Below are 24,437 nucleotides of genomic sequence, written 5' to 3' on the forward strand. Positions count from 1 at the left end.
AGCATGTCAGTGTCACGTTATATGTCGCCGAGACGTGAATATTACATGCCTGCATGAAGTGTTTTGTAGTGATGGTTTTCACGTGACGTTTGTCATGTAATGTGTAGTGATGGAAGTCTAATGTCAGAGGTAGTTACATAGTACGTGTGTATAGTATATAAAGTGAGTGAGAAAGAGCGGGTGGGCAGGTGGATAGGTCCAACAAACATATGACTTTTGTAGGACTTTCAAGCGGGATATCTGTGTTGGAGACCGGTGTTTTGTTACGTTAATGGCGTTTGTCACGTTTGTCACGTGTTGTGACGGTTTTCACATTTCTCGTACTGGTGTTACGTTGTTTTCATTCGTGTTTTACTTATTTTAAGACCAACCATGACTTTTTCCCTTAACTTAACTAAGTGGTTTTGATACCTAATCCTAAATGAGTGGCTTTGTTGCCCCCTGCTGGTACTGCACGTTAATACAGGCGTGCAATATTCACGTCTCTGCGAGGCAAAAAGTGACACCGACACGCTGTCCTCTGGTGGACAGGCGGGTCTATTACACGATTTGGCTTGATATCGGGTTGAACTGTGTTTTTGCTGCTTTAAGGGGCTTGACAACTTGGCAAGGTACTGTATAAACCATGTGATATTTTAAAGTTTGATAAGCCTTCAAACTGGACTTACTAGTTTGTATAGCAATATGGCCACAATAACGCAGCAGTTTTTACTACCAAGTCTGTGGCCTTACGACATATTCCCTTAAAGGTATATGTAGCTGTTGTCGGTTGCTATTTATCAAAACACCGCATTCAAAGTTGGCCTCCTCTTAGGCTCAACGAGCAAGGGAGGGAGAGAGAGCATCGATGGTAGAGTGAGCTATAGAGTGAATGAAGACGGGGAGCGGCGTTAGTGAGAACAAAGCAGTGAATCAGAGAAATAGTTTCTGATTGTTTCCTGGCAATTACGTTTGAAAAAACACAAATAAACACACAACTAACTCCAAACACCTCTGCGGTCGTGTCTAGAAGGTAACCGGCAAACTGCGAAATCTGATCTGAGATCTGCAAAAACTCTTGTGAGACTCGCTGCCTGACGACCTATCCTAACCTTAACTATTTGAGATCAATGCCTAACCATAACTATTCAAGATGAATGCCTAACCATAACCATCTCGCGAGAGTTTCCCCAACTTGGGGGTTCCCTTCTAGACACTAGATACTACCCACCTCCGCACAACCCTGCGGGAAGGTGCCAACTCCGAGTTGCTAGATTTTGAATGAATGCAGCCGAAGGACAGGCTATCCTGTCTGCTGTTGCTCAGCGCTGCTCTCGCTCAAACTACTGACACACACCGATCCAGCAGCACCCTGCACAACGGACGAGACAACGGACGAGAGATGTAGGAACACAGCGATGTAACAAATCCGTGAAATACGGCCGCTTTGTATCTGACAGAGCTAAATGGGGACTTGTGCTTCGATATCAGACGCCGAGAGGCGTGACAAAGCATCGGTATTTGACAACCTGAACGGGCTGTGCGCCGATATTGGCTGGGCGTTACACCCCCATGTGGGGACACAAAGCCACTTTGCAGACGTGCAGAAGAGTCCCGAACACTGCAAAATAAGAAGAAAAGAGAAAATCCAGGGCAGGGTCTCTGTAGATAAAGACACCATCACACACTTCTTGTGGGGCATAAGTGATGATTGAGAGGGATTATTTGTGTATCAGTCTATACATTGTTTTTAGGAAAGTCTTGCATATTAAACCTTTAAGCTACGTGCTCCAGAATAACGCAGTGAAGCTATTAAGTATAAACTGACCTTTGTCATCATTAAAATAGCCCCTAAACACCATTAGTATTGACCAGTATTGAAGTCCTTTTTGCAAAAAAATTATATTAATGCTTTTATCTAAAGACCTTAGACATTTTCTGTTTGTAAGTTGCTCCCTCCTTCTTCTTCTTCACGCATTTTGATGACTTCTAGTCTATTAGCATCTGTTATCTGTTAATGGATGTACACAAGGTAAGGCGGCTTTCACTCTCTGCAGCAGAAAAGGCAGGCTCCCTTTCAATGAGAACCGCCGGTAATGTTGCTGATGGTTCATGTTTGTATAAACCTCCACGCAGTATCTTGGTATTTAATGAACCTCAAGTGGACTTGCTGTCTCCTATTTCAGATTATGTTGTTTACCTGTTCCCTGTAGCAACACGGTCACATTATAGCAGCCTCTTGTGTTGTTTTGCTTTACGTCTGAATACCCCCGTTTTCCTTTTATCTGGTTGAAAAAGTCCACTGCAGGCTGCTCTGTGCCTTGCTGACACTTGTTGTGTTGTTGTACATTCATGTGCCACAGGAGCCTCCAACATCTAAAACCTGACTGATAGATAAGTCTGTTTAATGAAAAAAAACAAAACAACAAAACTCAGAATATCCTTGAGGCATATGGACCATACTGTTTTTCTCAGAATAATCTATGAATGCTTTAGATGACCAGTGCTTCACTCCAGCACATGAATGCACCACACACAGCCTCACAGTCACGGAGGAGCAGCCCGGGCTCTGTATTTTTTTTTCATTTTCTTCTCTCCTTGTCAGATTACGCTCACAAGTACTGAGACTTGCCCTTTCTGGATACAGAGCTGCATCCGAGTATGACGTACAAACACTGCAGGCTGTTCTCATACACTGTTTGTAGCTATACCTACAAAAGGTAACACACCTACAAAAGGTAACGCTCTCTATTTAAATATTTAAATAAATAAATAAACTCTAATTGGTATATATTAATTCATATGTAACCCACGCAATTGTAGTATAAAGAGCGATAAAGAATGCTTAGGGAGGAGGTCAGGGTTAATGGGTGGGTCTAAGACGGGCTGGTCTCATACACTGTTCATAGCTATACCTACGAAAGGTAATGCACTGTAATGTGTATATATATCCCACAAAATCAATTTGTGTGTAATTCACGTAATTGTGAACAAAGCGAACGCCGCATAAGGAGGAGTTCGAGGTTGATGGGTGGGTCCAAAAAATACCAGACTTTAGCCCAGGAGACCGGCGTTTGTGTCCCCTGTGAAACCAGAGGTCAATGTTTATTTCCAAATCATCTTTTCCTTAGCCTAATTTAGTAGTTCTGTTGCCTAATCCTAACCAAGTTGATCTTTTCCTAAGCCTAACTAAGTGGTTTCTTGCCTTAACCTTTTTTTCCTGTGAAGACGGAAGTTTATTTTGAAAAGACTGTATACCTGTAACAATCGGAAACAGACACGAGTTGCTGTACATTTGTAGGAGAATGAACAAAAAGGAGGAATAACTTTTTTGTAAGATATCATTGTGGAATATGTTGTCGAAAAACGCTGGACTTTCACTCAGGAGACCGCTATGTCATGTGTGAAACCAGAAATTAACGTTGAATTATTTGTCACGTAACTTCCCAACTGAAGTAACGCCACTCCCGCATTTATTTTAACCCAAACCACAATATTTTCCAAAACCTAACCAAGTAGTTTTGATGCCTAAACTCTGCGGGGGCTCGTGCAGGTGCATTGAATCGCTCCTGTTGGTGGGCATTTGTAGGAAAACGCACAAAGAATAATTAAATAACTTTGTAAGATATACAAACCATTGTATCCAGTTCTCATGGAAAGGCGTATGAATGACACGATAATTTGCAAGGCATTTAGCGTGCAATAAGAACGCCTTTCTTGCTTTTGGCAATTTCCATTTGTACGCCATGTAGTCTGCACTTACTGCGATGTAAACGCATCCGCGTAAATATGCTAAGCTTATAGTTAGTGACGTAGAATAAAAAGCGAGAAAAAACGCTTATGGTAGGCTTTGTTTTGGAAGTTACGTTACTGACTTTTGTGACGTGTTTTCCGTACTTATGTTACATTGTTTCCGTGCGTATTTGACTTATTTTACATGCTTATTTTAAAGCCCAACCATGACGTTTTTTCCTTAGACCTAACTAACTGGTTTTGTTGCCTCAACCTAACTGCAGACGTTACTGTAGTTTTGTTGCGTGGCGTGCAAATGACACACAAAAAGCCTAAAATGCATCCTTGTGACAATGTCGTGCTATTTATACGTCTTCCTGTGAGACCTGGTTGGTTGTGAGGATATATCGAACACTGAAATAAGCACTAGAAAATAAAGGAGTGTGAAATAACGTTCACATCCAATTCTAAACCCAGAGAAAATAAACGATCAACTGATTCACTGCTTGTGAAAACACTTCCGTCTCCCACATACAGTATAGGCGACGTATAACTGCCTGGAAATGAATGAGATTACTGTTCAGTTTCTGAATTGGATCCGGCATCATTTCATCTCCTGAATAAATTGTTATCAGTTAGCGGATGAATTAATGATCCTTTTGTTGGAATAGACATTCCAGCATTCGAGACTGACCATACATACAGTGAAGTGTCTGAATGAAGCCTGCACCAATTGCCTCACAACATTTTGCTGGGCAGCCATCAAGTACTCTGTGAATGAAATGGAGCAATCCCAAAGGCAATTGTGACTGTGAGCCATTTTGTGCTATTTGAGTAGTGGGGATGTCATAATGAAAAGCAGTCTCTTCACTGAAGTGTTGTATTTTTTTGTTGTTGTTTTTTTACACACATTGTGATTGTTTCCAGCAGAGATTCAGTTTAATTGATTGAATATTAAATGAATTTTGAAAAGCCAGTGAGAGTAGTGTAGGCTGGTATTTTTTTGACTGTAACAATGTTCTCCAAGGTTTTGTGAGGTTCTTTGTTCGACATATTGAGTCAGCGGAGAGAGCAGGAAAAGCCTATTGTGCTATTGGTTATGAAATTCTCAAATTTGCCGGCATGAATCGAACGATTCTGTCAGACAGATGGAGTGATTCAAATAAGATAAAGGAATCCGATTTCCCATGTTTGATACAGAAAGATCAATTCCTTTTCCTCTCGGAGAGATCCACTTCCCTCCTCTGACCTCATAAAATAAGCTACAGTTCATTTCTTCACAGCACATTCTTCTCAGTTCAGCATTCTGGGAGCTGCTTAGTAATCCTTTTTTCGTTTGAATGTTTCTATACAAGTGTTCATGTGCAAATAGGCGGCGAAATGGTGACAACGTCTCTGTGAATAATACATATCTATGAAATCTATTGGAAAAAAAAGAATTGCATTTTTTATTTGTATTCATGTACAGTATGAACTACAATCTCAGGTATCAATAATTGAACATCATCCTCAGAGAAATTAGTTGGACTCCTTACAAGCACAGTCTCTTGTTTTTTTTTCTTTTTGTTTTTGTTTTTTGTCTTTTTTTAACAATTGAAGCACATGTAAAATTATGATCTGAAGATCTTTTTTTTTTTTGCATTATGTTTTTGAAAATATTTTTTTTTTGTAGAAATTTAACCATTTGATGATTATCCTCTCCAAAAATGAGAGAGAATACTCCCACATACAGTAACCCTCCCTATACATAGACAGTTGGCAGAATAACACACAAGAATTTGATCACCTTGGCTTGGGGGGGTTTTTGCACAAAAAAATCAAGCTCACTCTGCTGGTATTTTCAAGTCCAACATTCTGCAGGTCAGTCTTAATTTCATTCTGGCATTCAGATATCTCTCCACATAAAGCCATCCCGCCCAAGCAAATACCAACACAGAGATGTTCCATTCATTCTGAAGAACTCACAACCCTCATCCCCAAATATATATATAAAAAATCTCAACCTTTTTTTCACTGTAGCCAGCGTCAACATTGAATCATTAAGCCACCAAAAGCATTGAAAAGGAACTGAGCATTGAAAAAGAAAACAGTGGAAAGGGAAAGAATGGTTCACTCCATGACGTTACCGTTGACTGTACTATTCTCGTCATTGATAGCGCTCAATGAAAGGCTGACGATGAATAGGTTTCTGTTTCAATTGTTCCTGCTCCACTTACAGTTTCATCTGTCTCTAAATGTATAGTTTGCTTCCACTATCTTTGTTCACCATTACTGTATAAAATGAAAGAATACATTTAGGGGAACTGATAAGAAGCATATGATTTTGTGTGAGTGATGGTGCTTTATTATGCTCATACTTCAAGCTATATGGTACTGAGATGAAAATCAATAAGGCGAGTAGAGCTGCTTTACAGTTATGTTACATTTCAACATCATTTAAACAACTGAACCAGCGAGTTGCTCTGCAAAGGTGACATCGTATGCGGGTCAAATCCCATCAAAACCATTTGTGAACACACATCCCCATCGTGCCAGGGTTGTCAATAATGTGTCGCATTTGTGAAATCGCCAGTGGGAAATTAAAATATGCTTGTTGCACGGAGAGACCAAAGCGAAAGGCATATCTACCTCTTCTTACTTTCTGCACAAGGTCACTGTTTCCATGGCGACAGTCTGATGGCTAGTTTTGCCTCCTTATTCCTTATCTTTTTTTCAGTCCTCTCCCTTCATATCTGCAATATATCTGTTTGAAGACCCCTCATGACCGTCGTGGGTCTGTCTCCCCCCTTCCCCACCCACTGTTCTTCACTTTTCATCCCTGCCTCCCTCTTCCTTAAGCCTTCCTCTTTGAAAGACTAAATGAAAAAGCAAAGCGTAAACAGGCTACAGGAGAGACAATGTTTTGATGGTCTATAAATGATGCAACATCAAAGTGCGTGCGTTTTTTCCCTGACAAAAATGAGACTGAGCAGGGGTTGCTTCAATATCAAAGGCCTCTACCCCCCGTTAGATGTTGGGCACAGGGAGAGTGGAAAAGTCTCACGCTGTTTTGTTATCAGCTTTTCCTCGGTTCGTCTGCAAATGAACTGCTGATACAGATTAATGAGCTATAACCCATCTCCCCTTATTTTGTTGCAGGTTCCTAACTGCTTCACTGAGTATGTTAGCCCCGTCTGCGTTAGTCTGACAGGGTCACACTACATTACAAAGCAGCCTCATTTGCCTCTTTATCTGTATAACAGATGGACTATCAGCGCCCGAGCTCGTGTGACCCTGGGGTGATGGCAAGGTAACGCGACACTGAGTGGACGTAGATCATTACTGGGTTAACAGGGAGGCTACAGACTGCAGCCTTATGCTCCCCTTCATTTTCCCGAGCAATATTCCGCCGTCGTGCCGCACATGCCGACGGATAAAGCGAGACAAATGAGACGTGGCGAGGGGTGAGGAACGTGACTGAGCTAGGTGACAGAGAGACAATCAAAGAAGCAAGAGGACACGGGGGAAAGGAGAGAGCAGAGAGGGGGTAGACAGGGAAGATGGAGAACTCAGACGGAGGAGTTGAAGGAGAGAATAAGTAAAGGTTGAAGTGTAAAGAATAAGGTAGGAGGAGGAGGAGTGGGAGCAAGAAACCTAATCTTAATTAAAGTGAAGGATGTATGGCTGTTGTTTAGGAGCCACGGGGGAAATGCACGGTTACTAATTTGGCTGCTCTGCTCCTCAGGCATGCTGGCTTCACTGTGATATCATCCAAAGCTGCGTCATTAAAAGATCTCATTTAGGTTTGAGTGACAGCGAGAATACGATGGCAATGGAAATAACCCCATTTTAGGTTTCGTCTCTTACAAACCTCCGCCGAATTGGACACGGTATGCTGAATGACTTGCAAATAAATGCTCATGAATACTAAAGCAGTGCCCTTCAACAAAACATATTATTATCAGGTGAAATCAAAATATGAAATCAATGCATTTCTTTTAGTTTAAGGCCAATTTCTACAGTGGTTTCAAATGAGGTGCATTTGATACATTCCATATTCACTTTTTTTGTAAACCATTCTTTCCCTTGTGCAGTATTACACAGAGAGAGAGAGAGAGAAATAAAATGAGCTAAAAAGCTATCACAAAATGTTTTTCTTCATTTAGCCACTAGACATACTTTTAATAAATAATCTTTGTTTTTGTAAAGACACTTGTTAAAGTATCATATGTCGTCCCTTTTGCCAAATGCTGATTCATCGCCATTATCGACATCAACTCTGTCAAGTCAATGTCATTTTGACTTCTTTTATCTTCACGTTTTGGTCCATTTGTACTCCCAAGTATGAAACTGCTGATACTGGATGTCAAATTCAAAGATCAGATTTGGGTCTCTTGTACATTGTCTTTTGAGCAGGCTTGAATCAGTAAAGGTTCCTGTGTGGCTGAGCTGTGTATGGTACTGAGCATGGGAGCGTGGTGGTACGTGTTCTTGTAGGTGTTGTAGTGGTTGTAGTGCTCCAGAGGGGGCAGCGATAGGTGTCTCTCCATGGCGGCGACACCTGCGAGCTCTTCTTCGACTGTAATGACCTCCATGGAGGAGGCAGGGCCGTCAGGGTCCTGCTGGTTATGCTGCTTCCTCATCTTGTAGAAAATAACCAGCAGAACTGCAGCCATGAGCGTGATGGCCACGAAGCAGCCAATTATAATCTTGGTGGTTTTCATCACCTCATCCAGGCCATTGAGGGCTCCCTCTCCGTCCAGATCAAGGACCGGAATTGTGTAAGTCCGCTCTGTGGTCCTTGTTGAAACAGGAGTACCTTTTGTTGTAGAGGAGGACACCCAGCCAAATGGGGGAAGTGGCGTTTGGCTATCATCCCCCGGGGTCTCAATGGTCTCCACGGTGACTGTGGTAAAATAGGTCACCCCGCTGTTTTCCACAGAAGTGACATTAAGCACAGCAGATGCAGAAATATTGCCTGCTGTGTTGCTCACCATACAGGTGTAAGTCCCAGTGTCCTGCATTGTGACGCTAGTAAAGTTCAGTGTCCCGTCATTGAGTACAGCCAAACGCACCTTATAAGCCCCGTGTGTCACCAACGAGCCGTTTGGTGTGAGCCAGCTGATGGATGTCAGCGAGCTCGTACGACATTTAAGCTCCGCAGCCATGCCTTCTGTCACATTCAAGTCACTGGGTGGCTCCACGATGACGGGAACATCACACTGGAAGTAGCTGTGGTCCAATTCCCCAATGTAGCGACCTTTAAAGACTGCAGGAGAATGGCAACGGGCGCAGCAGCTAGTATTGGCGGGGACCGTCTCCTTCAGCCACCAGCTGAGCCACAAGATATCACAGTTGCAGTTCCAAGGGTTGTGATGGAGGTGGACCCGCTCCAGGCGATGCAACGGTGTGAAGAGGTCATGTGGTAGAAAGGTAAGGTTGTTGTGAGCCAGGTTGAGCTCCACCAGTGACTGAAGGTCATCAAAGGAATTCCTCTCGATTGTTTGGATCTGGGCGTGCATCATCCACAGCTTCTGGAGGTTCACCAATCCTAAAAACGAGCTGGGCTTGACAACGGAGAGCTGGTTTCCTGACATTTCTAGCTCTTCAAGCCTGACCAAAGGTAAGATGTTGGGGATTTCCTTGAGGTTGCACATTCCCAGGTTCAGGTAGCGCAGGTTGCTCAAGTCCTTGAAGGCTCCGTCAGAAATGTAGGAGAGGCGTTTGAGCTCACCTAGATCCAGCCTTCGAAGCGAGGGGACCCGGTTGAAGGCATAAGATGGTATACTTTCGATGGGGTTGTTCCGCAACCACAATTCTTTCAGCTTGGACAGGTACTCAAATGCTCCATTGGGGATTGTCGTGAGCCGATTATCAAAGAGCTCCAAAGTGTTGAGACTGGCCAGTCCATTGAAGGCGCCGATTTCAATGCTGCGGATGTGGTTTTTGCTCAGCTGCAGGATCTCCAGATGGCGCAGGTGTTTGAAACTGTCCACCTTGATGACCTGGATGAGGTTGTCCTGGAGGTTCAGGTAGCGAGTGTTGGTGGAAATGCCATCTGGGACGTCCCGTAGACTGCGGCGGGTGCATATGACTTTGCTGAACTGGTTACTGCATGAGCAGACGGAAGGACAGGTCTGAGCGCGAACCAGCCCAGCCACCACCAGGATCTGGAGGGCCAAAAGCAGCACAAAGAGGGGGTTGGACAGCGCCCCCTTCAGCCTACGACCTCTCATTGTCTGGCGCTGGAGGGAGGAGATCATTGTGTTCAGCATTCATAGTTCATCCGCTGTTTGTGTTCTCTGCAACAAGAAGAAAAGAAGAGAGAATGATATTTAGTAACCACATAAAGCAGCAAGGAATACATTGTTGGTGTTGCTGTTGAGTCATAGCGATCAATGGCTCAATACAATATCTTTTTTAGTGCTGGATTGATTAGTTGGTCGAAAATTAACTGACAAAAAAAAAAATTTGAAGATACAACTTGGAGATCTGGGAAATCATAATGGGTGTTTTTTTACCATTCTTTTTACATATAGTCTGAATGATTCATCACAAAATTCTCAGCAGATTAACTGATAATGGAAATAGTCATTACTTTCAGCCCTAATCTACTTATACAGTACAATATGCACAGCATGTTGAAAGAACAAGAGCAAGATGAATTGACAGCTTCAGTTAATTGTCATATACTGCCCATATGTGGAATATAACAAGCCTTTTGTTAGCTCTCTAACCCTGGATTGTCCCAGATTTCCAGACTTCACAGACGCTGATGCATCTGCACTGGAGAGCGAAAATGAAAAACGAGAATTTAGGATTTTGATCAATTTCTTGTAAGCGCTTTACTCATTGGAATCCCAAGCCTGGAATTATTTAACACACAGTCATGAACATTTTTACATTACAATTTTGGCATTGCACTCAATGAATATGGCCCTGCACTGTCACAAAAACAGAATATATATTCATGCTAAAAACAATGCAAAAAGCAATGCAACCTGTGAAATGCATGCATACACTTGGAAGCTTGCAAGAGGAAGCCCAGCTATTCTTGCCTGAAATAGTGCTATTGCTTATATCTTGATATAAAACACATCCCGTGACAAAACAATGAGGGGTATTTTTCATTATTTTGCATTTTTACTAAATTATTATACAGCCTTTTTATTGCCTTTGAAATTATTTATCTGTGTTTCATTTCCTGGGGTTTTGAAAAACAACATTTTTCATTGATTCATGATTAATGCTTGTTTTTATTCAAAGAATTATTGCAGCCCTGTTTACTTTTCATTACGATCCAATTTATTGTCACACCAAAATCCCTCACAAATAGTGTGATTCAATAGTGTGAAGAGGCCTGATATTGCCCTAGCGTAACTATAGCGGCATTTATTATCTCCCACGAATCAAGTGACTAACAAGAAACTCGTTACTCTGTTATCTCAGATTAGATTAAATTAGATTAGATTAGTGCATTCAGCCAAAGTGTCTAAGAATATGCCTGAGTGTGCTCGAGATAAAAATAGACCAAGACATTCATACACATACAGTACAGCCTGTACCTCCCACTTCCACACAGCAGTGTTGATGTGCTGCTATCGCCCCTTGTTATCTCCTGCCCACAAAGATGGTAACCTACGAATAAATCAATACACGCTGCATTCCAAACATATCATACATGCTGTAAAATTATAAAATGTGACAGCATTGTGTCAAGCTGTGCTATTAAGTGATGCAGACGACGCTCTTCAGTGCAGTTGATGCCTTTGCCAAGAGCAAAGCAGTCTTGCCTGGTGAAAAAAGCATTAACCCCGCCAACTGGGTCCTTACATTTAAGTATTCTCCTCGTCTCTCCCCAACTCAAGTTATCTGTTAATCATCTCTTTTCATCAACCCGCGAGCAAGAAGAATCAAGTATATTATGACAGGTGTTTTCTAAACTGTAAAAAATGTTAACTGAGGTGGAAATGTTCTCCGGTGAGGATGAGTGGCTGGCTTAATCGGTAGAAATGAGCCTACATGTGGCTCGGTTTTGCACCAGCCAGGCTGCCGCGCCAGCCGAGGTGTAGGGGAGGCTGCGGAGAGACGAGCCTCTGCTGGGGAATCAGATCGAATGAGGCCTCCCACTGGCAGGAGCTCATTTTGTCTGGCTGGAATTACAACAACCCTGCGATGCCACCTAAGAGAAGAAAATGTCAGACACGGCAAACACACGGGTGGAGAATATCAATAAAACATCTCTCTCTTAGCATTTCCACTGGAATGCTTTAAGAAAAAAATTATAAATCCAGCAATGAGCATGTTGATCTATCGCTCATAGAGTAATTATAGCCTTGGCCACATGCCTTCTTCATAAAACATTTTATCTGAATACATTTTATCAGCACAGAATATGCCTCATTACATAAAAGGATTGCAGAAGAAAAAAAAAATTGCCTCAAACATACTTCCACCCTTTGTTGCTGCAACACTGAGTGGATTAATTCCATCTAGGCGCGCTCAACATGTATTCATAGCCACTGAAAGCAGTAGCTGCTTACATCTAAAATCCTGCCAGCAACATAAAAACACACCCACCCTTACTTTTCTGCTCCTGCACCAGCCGCCACTGGCATTATGTCTGACACCACTGGGATTTGCCAAATTTGTTTGTTTCTAATGAGTTTGTTGGAAGAAGTGCTCGGGTAACTTATCAATCAGGGTGTGCATAGCAAGGAGACTAAGCAAAGTCTGAGCACTTAAACTACAATGTCAGACGATTAGAGTCTTGTCAGTGTCGTGCACTGAAAGCAACATCATTCCACTCCAACCAGTCAAATGTGTTACTTTGGACATTCCCACACACCATGGAAGCAAGCTTGGCAGTCTATTATGCGAATAACCGAGTGTCTACCACTCAAGAAATTAGGTAACACCTCCACAAAAAAATTATCTCTGTTTCATACAAGCTTGCCAACCCTCCCTATTTTTGCAGGAAACTCCCGTTTTTCATTGCCGTCTCCAGGTTTCCTCCCGGGATCACAATTCTCCCGCATTTCTCCCGATTTATGCCAATTTTTCACACCTTTTTTCATTATCTCAACATGTTTCTGGCTCCTCACGGCGTGTATAAGCCCTACTGTCTGCACCCGGACGGCAATAGAGCTACACCAAATGTCTTCCCAGTGAAGGAGAGCTGTTCGCGATACCACGGCACGATTTGAGCTGCGCTCGCTGCACATCACAGCATCACAGAAAAGCTGCCGTAGCGTGGCGCTAGCCATTGGAAATAACGGGTTTCAGAGCGCAGTGGTGCCGTTGTCGCATTGTGTCTGAAAGAACCTTCAGTGAGTGAGAGAAGGAGAGAGAAATGGAGAGTACTAAGAGAAAGAAATACTCAAGCAGGATCAAACAAATGAATGAATGAAAATAATGAATATCAGCCTAATTTTCTACCAGAGATTCACACTTATTCACACTAGAGGGGCGAATTATTCAGTTTCCTTTCCTGAGAATTAAAAGCAGCAAAAAATTAAGTTGCAAAGTAATTATTATTTTGTTATTTTCATTCTTTAGAAGTCAACAGAATCCAGGAAACAAAGTCTCTGAAACTCAAATTTGGTTTTCAAATCTCCTCTATTTTTGAGGTCTCAAGGTTGGGAAGTATGGTTTTATAGTCTCATCATGGTATGAATATGAGAAAAAAATATGTTAATACTGCTCCACACAAGTCAAATTGACGAGGATGGTACATTTATGAGGATGAAACGTAACAAGACATGTTGCATTATTGAACAACTTGCTTTGTAGTCACTTTTTGATTTTGATGTTTGTCTTAGATTGTTAGCATATTAAACATTTCCCCTCAGAGTTCTACGTGGGGATTTGGACTGTTTTATGTACAATGAGATTATTCCCACCAAGCGACACAATGACAAACATCTCAATTTGCACTGTTACTATTTCATGTGTTGGCACGAGACATCTAAACAAAGGCCAAATGAATGAAATCACGTTGTTTATTAGACAATTACTGATCAGTCATTTGCAGTTGATGCGGTGGGTGGGAAACTGATAGAGAGGGTAAAATATGACGGGATATGAAATGTGGCAAGTGTCTCATCAGGATGGAGAAAGGAGCCTGTGGCCACTTAGAGGGCTGTCTGTTGAACTGAATGTCATTTTGCTAATTCATTCAACACATTACCGATTCATTACATTTGCATACGTTTGTAGCATATCTCGCTTTAAGCTCGTTTGTGCCGATGTTGTAACCTCACGGGCCATCTGGGATTTTACAAGACCTGTGCACAGACGAGCAAGGCGCCTAGGAGGTACAGACGAATAACAGGTTTGTTGTGTCAGTGTTTGAAATTATGACATAATGAATGCTAATGAATATGTTAGCATATGCAGTATATACAATAAATAATGGCCTAAGCTACCTGACAAACAACGTAATACGAGAGGCTGTTAAAGGATAAGGCGGGTGATATTCAACATTTTTCTCATTGTAAGCAAATCCCAGGAAGACACCAAAACCAACGCTGAGTTAGTCCATTTGTCAATACCTACCGACTTTTCCTACTGTGTCTGTGGCAGCTGTGGCAGCCCAAAGCCTATTCGTTGCTATTGAACACTTGCATCTTTAGAAACAGGTCACAAATGCACGCTTTTGTTTTGTTAAAAAGGCTCAATACTGTAGTTGACTCCAGCAGGAGTAAGTAGTGCATTTATAGGGGACTATTTCTGGCTGCAGATTAATACACATTTGGTGTACTAGTGAGTAGAATTGACTCAAAATAAACTACCCATGTTTGTTGTTATGAAAGAATGTGTCACCCAGTACAATACTGTGACTCATTTAGTCGTTTTTGGACAATAGTGGAGCTCTGTGGCTCAGAGGAACAAGATATATCACACTTTGGCAACAGCAGAAAATACTTTTCAGTAGGATCAATTCATTGTTTGGTCTTTTCAGGGGATGTGCTGACCAAAAGAAGTACAGGAATAATATAGAACAGTGCCAGCATTATCGACTTCAAAATGGTTTGGAGTAAATCAAAATGAAGCTTAAACAAATAGTCAACGAATTGATTAGCTGATCAACAGACAATTAATCAGCATCTATTTTCCTAATTGATGATTCATTTAACTAATTTTTCAAGCAAAAAGTGAGCATTTTCTCTTTTTCTTTGTCCCATGTGGTAGTAAACTGAACATCTTTGGGTTTTGGACTCTTTATCAGATAAAAGACACAATTTGAATACATCAACTTGGGCTCTTTGTTATAGACAAAGTGATTAATTCATTCATTTGGAAAACAATTTTCAGATTAATTGATAATGGAAATAAACATTAATAACAGCCTTACAAAACAAAGAAAAGTTTTTTTCAGATCAGATGCAGCAGATTAAAGCTTGCGTTGGTAACATTGCAGAAACCAACAAGAGTACGCTAGATTTAAAAAAAAAAAATGATCCAACTGAAAAACCCAGCCCAGTGTTGCCAACTCTTTTCCAATGAAAGTAGCTAGCAGCACTAGCTCCAAAAGTCTCAAAATCTAGCGAGAAAATCGCCAAGTCGGCTACACTGACAGTCCATACCTCCACAACCATGTCCCCAAAATTATCGTTAGGAACGTGAACAACGAACATGACTATTGTTAGTACTCACAGCTGTCAAGAAGCTTGTGAAAGACTCTGGTGACGTGTAATAAGCATGAGCAGAGTGCGCACAAGTAGACAGGCAGGTAGACAGGCTTATTACAGTCCTGCGACTGCCACCGATTGGGATGTAAAGAGAGTTTCAGCAATATATCATGCCTGTTTGCACGAAAAGGTGTATGAATTACCTGATAATGCGCAGGGCATTTATCGTGCAATAACAATGCCTTTCTTGCTTTTGGCTTGTCATTTGTATGCCATGTAGTCTGTACTGACTTTAACGTAAACACATCCGCATAAGTATGCCATGCTCAGAACTAGTGACGTAGAATAAAAAAGCGAGAAAGACCGCTTATGGCGGGCGGGTAGGGAGGTGGATGGGTCCAACAATCACAGGACTTTTAACTAGGAAACCGGTGTTTTGTTTTGTAACTTACATTATGTTTGTGACACCATGTGTTTTTTAGTGACGTTGTTTTACGTTGGTCCTGTACGTATTTTACTTAGCTTACGTACTTATTTTATGCCCAACCATGACAGTTTTCCTAAACCTAACTAAGTGGTTTTGTTGCTTAAACCTAATTGAGTGGCCCGAACCGAACTGCATGAGTTACCGTAGTTTTGTTGCGTGGCGTACAAATGACCTGCAAAAAGCCTAAAATGCATCCTCATAACTGTTGGATCGTCCATGTAATGCCGTGCTATTTATACGTCTTCCCGGGAGACCGGGTTGATCAAAAACGATTTCTAAATCACCCACCCTAGCTTTAAACTAGCATGTACATTGTATTTCAGTTTTCATGTAAGTTTACAATTGTCTTACATTTAGAATGTTAAATGCTAAATGTGGCCCAGTATGATGAATGGAATTTCATGTTTTGTTTTTTTCCATGACCGATTAATACAGTGTAATTATTAAGATTAAGCAAATCCAGTAATAAGCAGTTGAATAAAACACAACAGCTGCATTGCTATTAGCTTACAATACAATGTGTGTTGCGGTTCAGAATCTGTGTGCAGCTTTATGTCTGACGTTGGGGGGGGTGGAGGTTTTAAAATCTTGCACTGGGGCCCCATCATAAAGAGCGGCCACCACTGCTGCTGTCTCATTCTGACATGCAGACCGAGAGTGCTTCACTCTCCGCTCTGCTCCACCTGAAAAAAAAAGAAGCAATTCCCCTCCCCCACCTTGGCCTCAGTACGCAGAGTGCTGGTGTTAGGGAAATAAATCCAGCAGGCTGTTGGGTGCTGCTGACTTATCAGCCAAACTCTATTCTTTTAACAGGAACAGAAATGATGGCCCTTTCGTTGACTGGACGAGTCTCAGAACAGCAAAAACAGTGTATTTTCTTGAACATTTTTCACTCTCTCGGGATGGTGTTATCCAACAAATATTTATTTATTTTTTTCAGTATTGTCACTGCTTGCTTGCTGCAGCCAATTTTAAACTGTGCCTGTAACTAGGGTAAGGCCAGGCTGTTTAGACTATACAGACCTTACTGCAGCTGTCGTATGAATCACAATGCTTGTTATATTGTCACGTTTAATGGTTATGGTATAATCACAGATGTAATTTCCTCTCCCCGATACATATTTTTTTATTTGCCTTATCTTTATCATCTGGTTTGGTTGGGCCAGTTGTTGTAGGAACAAAATATTTTTAACACTCGTCACATTTAGTGAGTGTTTTAAACGAGATCTGCTGGCAATGCAGCCTCTCTTTGCTCCGGTCCCCTTTGAGAAAAGAATTGCAGGCCACTGCTGCAGTGCACTGTAGTCTAGGTCCCAAAAAAAAAGGGATGATGCAAACACGTTTTTGTCGTTGTTTATTTCTTCAGATGCATCCTGTGTGGAATATTACTTTACTTAGTGGGATGCCCAAAAGAGGAAAGGAGAAATCATTATTTCAGCTCCGAATGGAACCCGAAATTAAACAATTTCTACGCCTTCAATCTGATGATTCAAAGTACAATTGACGGCAGCCACAATATTTCATTTTCAAAGTAATGAAAGTAACAAGAGCGTCCCGACAAAATTACTCCAGTACAACTGTCTGGAGCCACAGTATTTCATGTTCAGTACGTTCAAGGTAACATCATCGTGATTGCACGGGAGATACAATGCATGAAACGTTCTATAACGCCTTGTTGAAGATGGCTGCAGATATGAAGTGGAAAAAAAATAACATATAGGCAAGGTCATAGGAGCGGGTCACGCTGAAGTGTTTTTTCCTCATCTGTGTGGAGATAAAGTGCTTCATGGATGGATGGATGCCAACGGGGGTCGGTGAAAGGTGGAATGCTAAGCTACACAATGCGGGATGCTTTACGACGATACTCCACATTTCATAAAGCTGATCAAACAAAAAGTGTTTACTCAGTTGATCACACTTCATCACAGAGCCAGAATGTGTTCAAATGACTTAAACATGCAATTCTTAGTCATTTTGGACAGTTCAATAGAACATTGGGTAACATTTTATAATAACCATCATTTATAAATGGTGAATTGATAGTTAATTAAATGTAGTTAATCATTATTTTCATTAGTTTGTGTAATGTGAATACATTATATAATATATCATAGCTGATAACAAACGATAACAATTACATTCTGATTACATTAGTAAACTATTTATTATCAGTTTATTGTTACACACATTGTAACATTTTATATACTATATAAAGTACTTGTTAATGATTTGTAAACCTTTAAGAAATCGTTTGTAAAACATTTATAAACATTACATAGATAGATGGACCACAAACCAATTATTAACCATTAGCAAAGTATTTACTATCTATGTAAATAATGCTTATAGATGCTTTACAAAGCGTTTATTAACCATTTAACAAGGTATTATAATCATCAGTAGCAACTTTATAATAGCCATCCAAATAATCTTTATGGATGGTTTACATAGCAGTTATTAACCATTAACAATGTTTTACAAATATCTGTATGTAATGTTTATAGATGTTTGACAAACTATTTCTGAGGTTTAAAAAGAATATCTTAATCATTAACAAATATATATATATATATATTACTGTATATAAATTGTTATATGTGCAACAATAAACTGTTAAAATAACAATTTATAGTATTACTAATAATAAGTAAACATTATTAATTATCATTTAATTGTTTGTGAACAGTAAAATAACTATTGACTAAGTTTAGTTAACTATCAATTTACCGTTTATAAATGACGGTTATTGTAAAGTGTTACCGAACATTGTAACAGAACAGTGTAATTGGATTTTCTCAATGCTTTCACATACAACCCCCTTTGGCTCCTTTAATTTTAAAGCTGCATTAATCGATTTTTGGACACTGGGGGGTACACAACCATGAAAACAAGCTGACTGTATACAGGCCATACAGTTCTAAACAATGAGCCAAAAGAGGCTTAAAAGCTTTGCAGAACTGCAGGGTTGGCTGACACTACTACTGATATCGGCACAATGAGCAACCACTTTCATTTAATACAGTCGTTTGATTTAATGTTATTATAAATTATATATATGTATTAATTAAGCTTTAGGGTGACATCAGGGTTTATGCTCAGAGTTCAAGATCAAAGCCCAATAAAGGAGTATGGATCATAAATATAGTATGTATAGAAAACTCATCCATCCATTTTCACACCCACTTATCCTGTAAAGGTTCACAGAGGACTAGACTCTACCCAACCAAAATTGCTGCCAGGCATTGCTCTGCTGAATGTGAGGTAAAAAGGGTTTATAACCAGACAAGCTTTGTTTTCTCTGACCAACAAAAGAGAGCAGCCCCTAATCTAGGTCTCTTCATCATGAACTATGAGAGAAAAGGTGGTGTGGTTGACCTGAGCTGAACCTCCACCGTCCCCTCAGGGCAGCAGCGCTTCCAGATGGCACGATCGCATTATTGAAAATCATCACAATTTTAGATGACCAGGCTCATTTTCTCCCGTCTGTGATGGAACGAGATTAAATTTAAAAGAAAGGCAAAATTGAGAGCAATCAAACTGCCATCTGGAATTATGGTCAGACAGACAATCACTGCGAGAACAAAAACCTATAGACACATTTTAATTTGCTATCAGGCAGTATGCTACGGCATTATGTCTGAAAACAGTACAAAGGACATTAGTTTTAATCAATCTCTTGTTTCTGATGAGTAATGCAATATTATTATCAGCCATCCAGCCACTCAAACCTGATCATGATCCCTGGCTGTTGAATTCTGATGGGTGTATTTTGTTTGCTTTTGTTTATTAAATGGCTTTGGAACTGCCATGACACATACTTCAAACTTTGGAGAAGAGTGTGGAAAGCCAAGTAGTGAGTGGACAACTTGGCAGCATTTTTTATGGAACTGTTAAATGACATCTGGTCTGACGTCATACCACTGTGTAAAAGGTTCTCTGAGGATTTAAATAGAAGAGATGACTAATGTAGAAACAATGCAACTCATTGGCTTTGAATCATGACAAGAGCAAGTGAAATTCATTATACATTGGTAAATCAGTGATGTAGTCAAGACCACCTAAACAGAGACCAAGTCATGACCATAGACTGTATATAAGAAGTGGATGTAGTCACCGTGACGTCACCCATTGGTTTGTGAACTGCCGTTTTGAAGCCTTGAGTTCTGCATTTTGGCCGTCGCCATCTTGGTATTTTGCAACCAGAAGTGACAGGAGAGGGTGGAGAATCGTACGCTGAATAAGACATTTTTAGGCTACCAAAATGTTACAATTCATTTTCATGAACTGAAAACACACTGTGAAAGGGTTAAAGTTGTAGAACGTGGACAACTCCCACACCGGACAACGTCGTGGTAGCGACCTGTCAATCACAAGGTAGCCACACCCTAAAGCCCTAAAGCATCCCCTGCTTTATCGTCTATTTGACTCTAAATGGGACCATAATGTACTAAATGAACATCATGCTGTATTGAGGAAGACTTGAAACTAGCGATTGAGACCATAAACTCATGTTTACAATGTTTACTGAGGTAATAAATCAAGTGAGAAGTAGGACCATTTTCTCATAGACTTCTTTACAATCAGACTTTTTGCAACCAGAGGAGTCGCCCCCTGCTGGCTATTAGAAACAATACAAGTTTAAGTCACTTCCGCATTGGCTTCACTTTTCAGAACCCGAGGTTGCCCACTGGTCATGACCAAGATCAGAGGGTATCGAGACCGTGACAAGACCAAGACTTTGAGGGGTTGAAACCAAGTCAAGACCAAGGCAGGGCGAGACCAAGTCAAACCCATGACCAGACCAATGTGAGTCCCACACTGCATGACACAGTTGCAATAAAATGTGGAACATGCAAACCAGATATCCCTGGAGTCGTGGTTTTGACCAGTCTTGAAATAAGATCGAGACAAGGCAGAGTAAAAATGTTGTCAACTCCGAGACGAGTCCTTCAAAAAGTGTTTTCGAGGCCGGTCTCGAGACCAGGAGCAATCTTGAGTACTATAGCACCGCAGTGTATTCTAGAAATTGGAGTTATATTAAACCATGTTGAGTAGGTACAGCTAGTGTCAAACGCAAATACCTTCGGTGCAGCTGTTTTTCAGGGAATTGCACTTGCATTAGCTCTTGTGTAATGGTGTTAACAGCATCACATTATAGAACGCTCTGAGTCCCTGTATGTTATTTTGTGTGCTTTAATTTCAGGCAAGTAGAGGAGTGTTGCTATCTTGTGCCAATACTGGAGCGAGAGGGTAAAGAGACACCTTTCAAGTGATAATTCAATTCCTATTCACGTATTACCGTATGCTGCCTCCATTATGATAATTGCACAGGCTAAATAATCTGCAGGGACCTCCATGTTCAAATGCACTCTGCCAAGGCTCTGTCTGGTCTCTGCGAAGGGATTAAGACAGGATGCCCTGGGTGGCAGACTGACTGAATGCGCGGGCGCTCTTAGTATTCGTGTCACTTGTCTAGCCCACCAATCTGCTCCCATGACTGCATTCCTAAAAGGAGATCTGCGAGATCGGCCAATTGTAGGTGGAAGGGCGTCGTGGTGGAGTCGAGGCTGATTGGACTAAATGAAAACATGGCACAGTAAAGTATGTTAGCATGACTCATGGCAGTGGGGCCAATCTTGGTAATTGGTTGCACAGATATAAACTAAAGCTCTCACTGACAAACATTTGGGTTTCCATGATCAGAAAACTGGAAACACCTGCAGTGCAAAGAAGCAGGTGGCAGCCCGGGTTTAGGTAGGGGAGCACACACAGCCAGCAGCAGTGGCAGAATAATGAACTGCACAGACCCCCATAAGCTGCCTTTTTATGGTAGTTAAACAGATCACTGCTTTAGCAGAGGATTTGTGTGATTGGAGAAGGAGGTGAACACGCAGCTGAGGACCAACGTTGTACTGCTGGAAAAAAAGAAATTCTGAATGAACTTGTGACACTCATTTTGTTTGAAAGATGAATTATTAAATATTTAATTTAAAAAGGTTCCACATCGCAGTGATGCCCTTGTTACATTTTATGCCTCATCAGTGGAACTTGGCTCTCTCCAAATGTGTTAATAACATATTGAATGTGATTTCTCTCAGGTTCAGAAGCTGTAGAAAGCGGGCCAGGGAGTTGTGGTTTCATGATGTAACACGCACATTTCGAATTTTCATGGCTAAGGATAAAAACTAGAGCTGTCAATTGATTAAATTATTTAATCGCGATTAATCGCATGATTTTCCATAGCTAGTCGCAATTAATCGCACATTTTTTTATCTGTTCAAAATGTACATTTAAGGGAGATTTGTGAAGTATTTAATACTCTTATCAACATGGGAGTGGGCAAATATGCTGCTTTATGGAAATGTATGTATATACTTATTATTGGAACTCAATTAACAACACAGAACAATGACAAATATTGTCCAGGAACCCTCACAGGTACTGCATTCAGCATTAAATAATATGCTCAAATCATAACATGGCAAGCTGCAGCCCAACAGGCAACAACAGCTGTCGGTGTGTCAGTGTGCTGACTTGACTATGACTTGCCCCAAACTGCATGTGATTATCATAAAGTGGGCCTGTCTGTAAAGGGGAGACTCGTGGGTACCCATAGAACCCATTTACATTCACATATCTTGAGGTGACACGTCAAGGGACCCCTTTGAAAATCGCCATGCCAGTTTGGAGTGTCTAGGTATTATGACATGTTTGGTGCCAATGCATTCTTTAGGTTTTCTAGTTTCATATGACGCCAGTCTCTTCAATCTAGCTTTAAAACTGAGTCTGCTACAACCTCCGAGAGATCGGCGACCCGTCACATTTTTAAGGGGTCAATAAAAAATTGCAAATTGCGTTAATGCATTAAAGAAATTAGTGCCGTTAAAACGATTTTGCGTTAACGCGTTATTATCATGTTAACTTCAAGAGCCCTAATAAAAACTAAAAAAGCGCAGACCTCCGCCAAGGTGCGGGACCTTAAAAACAGATCACAGCTCACAGCTGGCGGTACCGTGAGCTGGTCAGCTTGTTATTAACACGGTGTGTTTCCGTGTATAACGTATCGGCGGATGCCTCTCTCATTCAGCAGCCTTGTTATGTCTGTATAACGGTACACCACGTTGTCTCTCATCCTGTCATCTACTGCTATTTTCTCTCTCACCGCGGACGGACAGCAGCTCCTGCACACACATCCACACACGTATCTCTCTGCTCTCAGAAGGAGGAAGAAGGCGTGGTCATGCGTCAGCAACGCGTCATCAGTAACACTGCGCATGTGTTATAACCTGTGGTCTTAATGCACAGGTAGATCGAAATTCTTAAAAAAATTCCTGAATCCGGATCATGATCCGGATCCCCACCAAAATCGAATGGATTGTTCCCAGACAGACAGACAGACAGACAAACCAACGCCGGTGAAAACAATACCTCCTTCCAAGGTCTTTGGCCTTGGCGGAGGTAACTATTTTAGTTTGCAATTTATAGGAACCGTTTAGATTTCTCCCTTCCTTTCGCCTATCACTGGTGCAGTGGAAATACTTCCAAAAAAAACAACATACAGTCAGTCATTGTTGGTGCTGAGAAAGACAAAAGTGTTGCATTAAAAATAACACAATAGCAATGTAGCTTCAATAGCCATCTTGGCAGGTTGCCGCTCCCTGCAAAAACGCAGAGTGCTCGGAGGGATTAGTTCACTGAAGTGTCCCCTGTTCAGTCACAGCTATTTGCCAATGAATTCCGGCCATTCTAGTTTGCAAATTGACTGAATAGGGGAAGTTGGAGGCGGTTCTCTCTGGAGCTTTTGTGCTCACATTGGGGTGACAGGATACAGACAACAGATGGCACCATACGTGGTGCAGTCTTTTGTTCTTTTGTATAAGATTGCTGCCCGCCAACGTGCCACTGGCTCTCACTGGACATCCTTTCTCTGGATTCTTCTACCCTATAGCTATCAGTATGGGAGAAGTCATTCACACGTCTCTAATAAGTGCAATGCTGAGACTACGTATGCAGTCGCATGGCTGACACACCGCTGGAATGTAGTCGCAAAGTTTCACACAATTTCTGAAACAAATTAGATGTGTGAATGTGAATAATATTTAGGTTACGTTTATAATGTATAATTATAGTAATACATTGTGTTAGTCTTGTAAGAAGGTAAGTGATGGTGAAATAGCTTGGTGTAGCTTTAAGGTTCTGTAAAGATTTGCAAAGCTTTTGGCTTTTAGCAGTGGTTGCTATTACTAAAAAAAGAGGGCTTTAGTTCAGTCCTCAAGGTCGATAAAATAAAAACAGAAGTGTACACTCACACACCCACAAACATCCGATCAATACACCTAAACAGGTATAGCAAGACTAAAAAGATGAAAGCTGAAGCCGTTGCATATGATGCCTCCTTTTCTCCCAATCCAAAATGAAACTGGCGGAACATCTTGCTTTGCTTTGTCTGTTGGTTTGACTTGGTTTTAACTTGATATGACCAAGAGAGGACAATGTAGAAATCACAGAAATAAGATGCTCTTCCTGACTTGCCCTATCTGACTGGGTACTCCTGACTGTACTGTAATTATTAATATGTTATGGTGAGCAGAGCTTCTTTCAAAATTTAAAAGTGGATGTTACTGTTC

General features: G+C 41.1%; 1 protein-coding gene and 1 long non-coding RNA gene across 3 annotated transcripts in view; one reads left to right on the top strand and one right to left on the bottom strand.

The window, feature by feature from the left end:
- LOC141762141 (uncharacterized) overlaps positions 1-24,437 on the top strand; it is a 175,007-nt gene that overhangs the window by 82,491 nt on the left and 68,079 nt on the right. The window lies entirely within an intron of this gene.
- Positions 5,132-24,437, bottom strand: part of lrrc4cb (leucine rich repeat containing 4C, genome duplicate b) — a 54,233-nt gene continuing 34,927 nt past the window's right edge. For both annotated transcript variants that reach the window (XM_074622622.1, XM_074622613.1), the window contains exon 2: positions 5,132-9,992. In XM_074622622.1, coding sequence (XP_074478723.1) covers positions 8,070-9,965 — 1,896 coding nt within the window. In that variant the 5' untranslated portion in view covers positions 9,966-9,992 and the 3' untranslated portion in view covers positions 5,132-8,069. The remainder of the gene's footprint in view (positions 9,993-24,437) is intronic.

The sequence above is a fragment of the Sebastes fasciatus genome, chromosome 2 (genome assembly GCF_043250625.1).
Source record: "Sebastes fasciatus isolate fSebFas1 chromosome 2, fSebFas1.pri, whole genome shotgun sequence".
Lineage (NCBI taxonomy): Eukaryota > Metazoa > Chordata > Actinopteri > Perciformes > Sebastidae > Sebastes > Sebastes fasciatus.